Here is an 8,331-nt window from a genome sequence, read left to right as displayed (position 1 = left end):
ATATAAAAAATAATAATTTACTCTCTAATTTCAAAAAAATACTTGACCACTTACCCATAAACTTTACCAATATTAATATATCCTTTTGAAAAGTATAACGTCTCTTGTAGGGCATTAATTTTATTATTGGGTCAACTTTTTCATATTTTATGTTAGCTGACAGGAGCTTGAATGCGATGCACTTAACAGATCATGCAATGACATGTCTTTCTCTGTAGTTTAGCAATTTTAAATAAAGAGTGAGCAAGCAATTTTTTTTTAAGACGATACACTTTTGGTGTCTTAAATTCGCCACATTAATGATTACTAATAAACTATAATTATCAGCAACCAAAAAAATGGAAGGAAAAAAAGGACCAAGGAACTATAAACTTAAGACACTTCTTTTCATCCAACATAACCACATATCAACTTTCTTCATTTATCAATTGTGACTAATTTTTAGGTTAGGCCAATTTCGATATATTACCCTCCCAACTTTTTTTTTTGTTGTCCCACGGTCTGGCAAATTAAGAACTAATCTGTCGCAAATCTAAGCTCCATTTAAGAGTCTGTCACTAGTTAATGAATTACTGCATCCACAAAGTGGAATTTGAACCTCCCAATATTTGGTTAAACAGACAAATGAGCTGACCACTCGACCAACCTTCTCAACTAAAACAGCTGAAAATGATGCATTTACCATCTTTTTGCATGAATTACAATGGCAAAATAAAAGAATAAGAATGACTAATAATGAGTCAGATTAAATAACAATGTAATTTACATTGTAAATGCCTCAAAATTAAACGGTATGTAAATATTAAAACATCTCCCTATGGATAATAATAGGTTCACGCAATCTCAAAAATAAACTTAGTTCTTGAATTCAAGTCCACTTTGAAACCAGGAAACAAGTACACTTTATATATAAGTTAGATTTGTAAGATGAACAAACTTGAACGACAAGCATAAATACAAGGCAAATCATCAAACATGAAGTCCAACCCACAAAAGACTAAGGTGTGCAATTTAAGTGAGATCATCCTCCTCAAGTTCTTTGGCTTTCAGCTTTTCCTTCACCCTCAAAAGAAGCGTTGTCTTCAACGGATCCTACACAAAATTCATGCATAAATGAGAGCCTCTTATGGAATGATCCGAACAGGTGCAGGTTATATAAGTCGATAACAGCTTACCAGAGGGCTCATGCTATCAAATTCCTTGATAACTTCGGTAAATTTTGTGACATCTTCTTCATCCATCGCGGAAGCAATATTCTGCTCAATTTTTCAAAAATTTCAGTTCTTCAACTGGATCACAGATTAGCAAGATTCTAAAAGGTCCTGGCATTCTTATACATTGTACTTTGTAATTAAAAATTAATAAGGAAATTCCACAACGAGTGACATACCGCCAATAGTCTATATTCACGTGTGCCTCCAAATGTTGGATCCATCTCCTGCCAAAAGGAAAAAAAAAGGTCGTGTAAAAGGAATTGCGCAACAGGCTATTCTTCCAGGAGGAGTGTTAGAGGTCAGCAGATTTTGTGATTTTTAGCTATCAATTAGTCATCAATAGTGTTTTTAATGGTATGAAATTATATCTAATGGTGGAGAATTACTCATTTTCCTTTTGCTGGTTAAGTGTTGGCCAAATTTTAATAAAAATACTGGTTTCCTAGACTTTTTCATCTTTACATACTCAAGTAAAGTTGTCTAAAAAATATTAGACCTGATATCGCTCCAACGCATTGGTGATAGCAACAACGTCTCCCTTGCAAAGTTGGCAAATGCCGGCATTAAGAAGATGCCCTCTAGCTCCATATTTCAGCAAATTATTGTTGAGAGATTGGCGTGCTATGTCTTCGTAAATCTCAATTGCTTTCTGGTATCTATAGAATTATCATAATCATAAGAACAAGTATAAATTTTAACTGAAATGGAAGGCTAAAATAAAGTAACTTTCTAAAAAGTAATTGCAACAACCTATGAACGAAACCAAATGCAACTATGGACTAAATAACCGAAAAGAAAAAAAAAACTCACTGTTCTAGTTGAGAAGCAAATTGAGCAACTTTTGCCTTGCACTGGTTTGCAGAAGTTGTCCCTTCTTCATTTTCATAAAAGTCAGCAGACTTTTCATAGTAAGTAATAGCCTGCTCAATGTTCTGTTCAGATTCATACAACTCCGCAATTTCCTGTGTGTAAATCAGTAAACACTAGTGTGAGATGTTCATAGTGGTTCCAAAAAGAATACCCCCCAACAAGAGGGGTACCATATATAAAAAAATATTCATACACAAAATAAATAAATAAAATATCATATGTAACCGAAAGAAAAAACATAATGTATACCTTCAAATATTTAGCTGCCATAGTGATTCTTCCAATTTCACAGAAAAGATTTACAGCTTGGTCTAAGCAAGATACAGCCTCTGCATTGAGAGAGATAAAAATAAAGTGAATTTTTGAATGGCACCGTTTTCTTCATATTAGTGCAAGCCATGGCATGTTAGCACAAGGTTCATGGTTAGCAACATATAGAATTTTAACTTGGGAAAATCAAGCTTAGCAAAATAGGATGCAAATAATCACCGTTGCTGATTAAAAATTTTAAATCAACTTGCATGGACTAGAATCTTCATGAAACATGGTTAAAGAATTGAAAGAAGCAAAGTTTGAATTAAAAACAATAATCATCTATTTAATAGAAAATGTTAGAAATTTGAAGAATTACCAAGAATGTTCAAGAGAGGTATGTTATTATTAAAAGAATAATGACAAAGAATGCAATTTCTACAAGCTTCATGATCATCACCAGTGTAGTCTTAGTTGTTAAGAAAAAAAATTATTTTATTAAAAAGTTTAGTCTATGTAAGCCATACATGCTTTGTGTATTATGTGTGTTTCAAAAATGAAATGAATATGTTTTGAAATGTTAGAAATTCTCTCATTATTATGAGTGTTGGTAAGTTTGAGAGATTGAAAATATGGTAGTGTTACTTATGAGAGTGAGTGATCTTGGAACCAATTAAGTGTGGGTATTATACTTACATTTGGTATCAGAGCCTGGTTAATCCAGCGCCTGGTGTTTGAGAGTTTGTAAGGTGTGGGAGAGTTCTCACATAGTTGTTTATTCATAGAGTTGGTATAGCAAATACTTTCAATATTGTGTGGTCCAGTCCCATGTTAGATGGGAAATTTGATTATAGTTATTGGGAGACTTTGATGTCTACCCATTTGAAGGCCCAAAACTTATGGAATTTCATTGAACTGGGTTTGCAAGAAGGAGCAGATGTTGCCTAACAAAGGAGAGATCAATTGGTACTATCTCAAATTCATCAAGGTGTAGATTATATGGTGTTTGACAAAATAGCAAATGCCAAAAGTACAAAAGAGGCATGGAACACGTTGAAGCTGTCATATAAAGGTGTAGATAAAGCTCAGAAAGCAAAGCTACAGCCTTTCAGAAGAGAATATGAAAGATATGAGATGTCTAGCTCAGAAACTGTTGAGCAATATTTTACTCGTGTTACAGATCTTATCAATAAGATGAGAGTCTGTGGAGAAGATATGCCCGATAGTAAAGTGGTGGATAAAATTCTTCGCACCATGCCGATGAAGTATGATCATGTGGTGACTACAATACTAGAATCCCACGATATGGATACCATGACGAAAGTAGAGTTCCAAGGAACCATGGAAAGCCACATCAGTATAATACTGGAGAAGTCAGAAAAATCAATCGAGGAAACCCTGAAAAGCCGAATGAATTTAAACAATGTTGCAGAATCAAGTCGTACACAAGAAAGACGAGGTCGTGGTTTTAATTTTCAAAGTAGAGGCAGAGGAAGTTTCAGATGTAGAGGTCATGGCAATTACAACCAAGGAAGTTATAATAATTTTACACCACCTAATCAAGGAAGAGGTGGAACGAATTTTAGGCCTATCAACCGAAGAAGAGGTCGAGGCAATTTTTATAAAAAAAAAAACCAATTTCAACTGCCTTCATTGTGGAAAGTATGGACACAAAGTAGCAGGTTGCATATTCAAAATAATGAATAATAATCAAGCAAACGTTACAAAAAATCAGCATCAAAATATTGATGATAATCCGAGTACTCAAACTTTATTTTTTACAAGTAATTCATCTGCTGAAGATGAAAATATATGGTATTTGGATAATGCCTGTAGTAATCATATGTCTGGTAGAAAGGAGTTATTTTCTTCACTAGATGATTCAGTTAAACTATTATTGAAATTTGGTAATAGTACAAAGATCCCTATTGAAGAAAAATGGCACATACCAATTAGATTGAATGATGGTTCTCTGAGTTATATTTCTAATGTTTTTCATGCTCCTAACTTATCGTGGATATTACACTGTATTTGACAATAATGGACGGTTCATAGATAAAGCAAAGATGACTTCAAACAGAATATTTGCGTTAAAAATTCAACATGTTAATCCCTCTTACATGAGTTCTGTGATACTTGATGATAACTGGTTGTGGTACATGCGATTTGGGTATTTTCATTTTTCTGGCCTAAACTACCTGACAAGAAAAGGACTTGTTTCTGGACTACCACGGGTTCATATTTCCAATTGTGTTTGTGAGATTTGTCAACTAAGAAAGAAACACAGAGATCCATTTCCTACAAAAAAAGTCATGGAGAGCTAGAAGATTACTTGAAATTGTGCATGCAGATATCTGTTCTGTAGAAATTTCAAGCAACGATGGTAGCAGGTTCTTTATCACTTTTATTGATGATTTTAGTAGATATACATGGGTATACTTTCTGAAGCAGAAATACAAAGCATGTGATACCTTCAAGACATTCAAGGCGTTTGTTGAAAAACAAAGTGGCTGTAAAATCAAAATTCTCAGAACAGATAGAGGAACAGAATATCTTGCGTGTTCAGATTACTTTAAGCAACACGGAATTCAACACAACCTAACAACTAGATATACTCCTCAACAAAATGGAGTTGCTGAAAGAAAAAATAGAACCATCATGGATATGGTCAGATGCATGCTAAAGTCAAAACAAATGCCTAAAGAGTCTTGGGCAGAAGCAGTCGCAACGGCAGTTCATATTTTAAACATATGTCTAATGAAGAGTGTTCGTGATAAAACTCCAGAGAAAGCTTGGAGTGGAAAGCGGCCTTCTATCCACCATTTCAGAGTCTTTGGGTGTATTGCTTATGCCCATGTACTAGATCAATTAAGGAAGAAGTTAGATGACAAAGGCGAGAATTGTACCTTTATCGGCTATAGCACAGACTCAAAAGCATACAAGCTGTATAATCCAAACTAAAAAAAAGTAATAATCAGCAGAGACATAACGTTTGACGAGAAAGCCATGTGGGACTGGAACACAAAGACAATTTCAAATACGTGTGATGAAGTAGAAGAAAGACAACCTGACACAACTGAACAACCAGAATTATTTAGAAGACCTCAAAGAGAGCAGAGACTACCTGCTAGATTAGCAGATTATGAAGTTGGTAATGACAATGATCTATCCGATGAAGAAATCATAAATTTTGTTCTATTTTCAAATTGTGAGCCGTTGAACTTTGAAGAAGCCTCTAAAGATAACAATTGGAAGAAAGCAATGGACGAGGAGATTCATGCCATTAAAAAGAATGACACATGGGAGCTGACAGATTTACCAGTATATAAGAAGCCGATTGGAGTAAAGTGGGTTTACAAAACTAAGTACAAACTCAGTGGTGAAGTTTATCGTTTCAAAGCAAGATTAGTTGCAAAGGGATACAAACAAAAATCAGTATCGACTACTTTGAAGTATTTGCTCATGTTGCTAGATTAGATACTATTCGTATGATTATTTCACTATCGGCCCAAAATAAGTGGAAGATACATCAAATGGACGTTAAGTCTGCATTTCTAAATGGCACTTTAGAAGAAGAAGTGTACGTTGAGCAACCTGCGGGATATGAAGTTCTTAAAGAAGAAGATAAAGTTTACAAGTTGAAGAAAGCTTTGTACTTAACTGCAACCAGACCAGATATTGTGTTTGGAGTTGGTTTGCGTAGTAGATTTATAGAGGAGTCTTGTACCAACCATTTGCAAGTGGCAAAAAGAATTCTTTGATATATCAAAGGTATTTTAAATGATGGAATAATCATGAAATAAACCTTGTTGGCTACACTGATAGTGATTGGACCGGAGATATAGAAACAAGAAAAAGTACTTCAGGATTTGTATTTCATCTTGGTTCTGGTGCAATTTCATGGTCGTCAAAGAAACAACCAGTAGTAGCACTCTCTACAGCAGAAGCAGAATATATAGCAGCAACAAGTTGTGCAACGCAAGTAGTTTGGCTAAGAAGAATTTTTGAGGAATTGAACGAGAAACAAAGTACTCCAACAACAATATTTTGCGATAACAAGTCAGCTGTTGCACTTTGCAAAAATTTAGTATTTCAGGAAGATCGATGCATATTGATATTCGATTTCACACAATAAAAGAGTTGGTGAATGAAAAAGAGTTGCAGATATATTTACAAAGCCGTTGAAGATCGAGTCATTTTACAAGTTAAAGAAGATGCTTGATTAATTCTGCAAGTTTGATTTAAGGGAGACAATATTGATTAAAAATTTTAAATCAACTTGCATAGATTAGAATCTTCATGAAACATGGTTAAAGAATTGAAAGAAATAAACTTTGAATTGAAAACAATAATCATCTATTTACCAGAAGATGTTGAAAATTTGAAGAATTACCAAAAATGTTCAAGAGAGGTATTTGATTATTAAAAGAATGATGACAAAGCATGCAAGCTCTACAAGCTTCATGATCATCACCAATGTAGTCTTAGTTGTTAAAAAAATAAATTATTATTTTATTAAGAAGTTTAGTCTATATAAAGCCATACATATTTTATGTATTATGTGTGTTCAAAAAAATGAAATGGATATGTTTTGAAATATTAGAAATTCTCTCTTTGTTATTATGAGTGTTGGTGAATTTAAAAGATTGAAAATATGGTAGTGTTATTTATGAGAGTGAGTGATCTTGGGGCCAATTAAGTATGGATATTATACTTACAATCATGAAAGCAGACAAATGAATGTCAATTGTTGCCAACATACATGTACACAAAAATTTTAATATCCGATTTAAGGAGGTGGAAGCATGAAATCATACTTGGATAAACTGCATTGCATATGTGCAGCCAAGTATTTGATATTTATACATAGAAAGCTTGAATAAAGAGATAACAGCAAAAAAAATCTATATATTTTTAACCATGAATAAAACCATAGATTTGGATTAAATTTGGTATTATAAGTAATCATGCTGAAAGTAATTAGCCTTCCTGCATAAAGAAAATAACACTATTTGAATCCGCAAGAGTATTTTGGTGGTGTGCGCACAAAATAAAAGAAAAAGAAAGAAGGTAAAATGAAAGAATCTATCATCTACCATTCATTTCAATAGAAATATTTACTTTTCTTTTGAGTAATATAAGCCCACAGACATACAAAATTCAATAAATTAATATGTAATCACATAGTATTAAGTGCAGATAGCCATAAACTAATATGTAATCACATGTATATACGGCGTACGTACCACTTATATTAACTTTTTTGTAACTATGGGCTGCATCAACATAGGCACCGGCAGCTTCATGTTTGCTATCCAACTACAGGCACCAGACAACATTGTCATTAAAAACTCAACACATGTACATCTCAACAAATCAAGCTCCAAAACTAAAATTAGAATGATGAAAAAAAGATAGAATTATTTACCTTGATATGGCAATTTGCCAACTTGACGTAAGTGGCTCCTGCTTTGTCCCCTGAAAATGTCACCATAACCAAACAACATTAGCATCAAAACATACTCAACCATTTTGATTTACAATTACATCCACCAAAATCAACAAAAGGAGCCATCATTGATCATACATTCATGCTATGCAATATTATCAAATAAATTATCACTAACCAAAAAAAGAAAAGAATATGAAGAAAAAGAAATTATCACTTTCAATCCAAAATTAAAAAAAATAAGTTGAAATCCTAAGAACATAAAACAAAAAGATGGAAATTAAATTCCATCACATGGTTAAACCACCTACATGCATACAAATACAGGTACTATTACTTTTAATTTGGCCACCAAATTGTACTCATATGATGAACTTATTTTGAGTACGCATATATACAATATTGTTGACAACTACTAAATTGATATTTTAAACTTAGTATTGAATTTATTTTGAGTACGTAATGTAAATTATTATTATTATTATTATTATTATTATTATTATTATTATTATTATTATTGTGAAGATGTTACATATATTAATTTGT

At 32.9% G+C, this 8,331-nt stretch overlaps 1 protein-coding gene across 1 annotated transcript in view; it reads right to left on the bottom strand.

Annotated features, from left to right (window-relative positions):
• LOC107608368 (alpha-soluble NSF attachment protein 2-like) overlaps positions 730-8,331 on the bottom strand; it is an 8,348-nt gene continuing 746 nt past the window's right edge. Inside the window, exons 2-9 of the mRNA XM_016310175.2 lie at positions 7,765-7,814; positions 7,583-7,655; positions 2,334-2,413; positions 2,025-2,176; positions 1,711-1,870; positions 1,391-1,438; positions 1,176-1,256; positions 730-1,092 (exon numbers count right to left, since the gene is read on the bottom strand). Of these exons, the coding sequence (XP_016165661.1) occupies positions 1,012-1,092; positions 1,176-1,256; positions 1,391-1,438; positions 1,711-1,870; positions 2,025-2,176; positions 2,334-2,413; positions 7,583-7,655; positions 7,765-7,814 (725 nt within the window). The 3' untranslated portion in view covers positions 730-1,011. The remainder of the gene's footprint in view (positions 1,093-1,175; positions 1,257-1,390; positions 1,439-1,710; positions 1,871-2,024; positions 2,177-2,333; positions 2,414-7,582; positions 7,656-7,764; positions 7,815-8,331) is intronic.

The sequence above is a fragment of the Arachis ipaensis genome, chromosome B07 (assembly GCF_000816755.2).
Source record: "Arachis ipaensis cultivar K30076 chromosome B07, Araip1.1, whole genome shotgun sequence".
NCBI lineage: Eukaryota > Viridiplantae > Streptophyta > Magnoliopsida > Fabales > Fabaceae > Arachis > Arachis ipaensis.
This window is presented reverse-complemented; position numbering and strand designations above follow the sequence as displayed.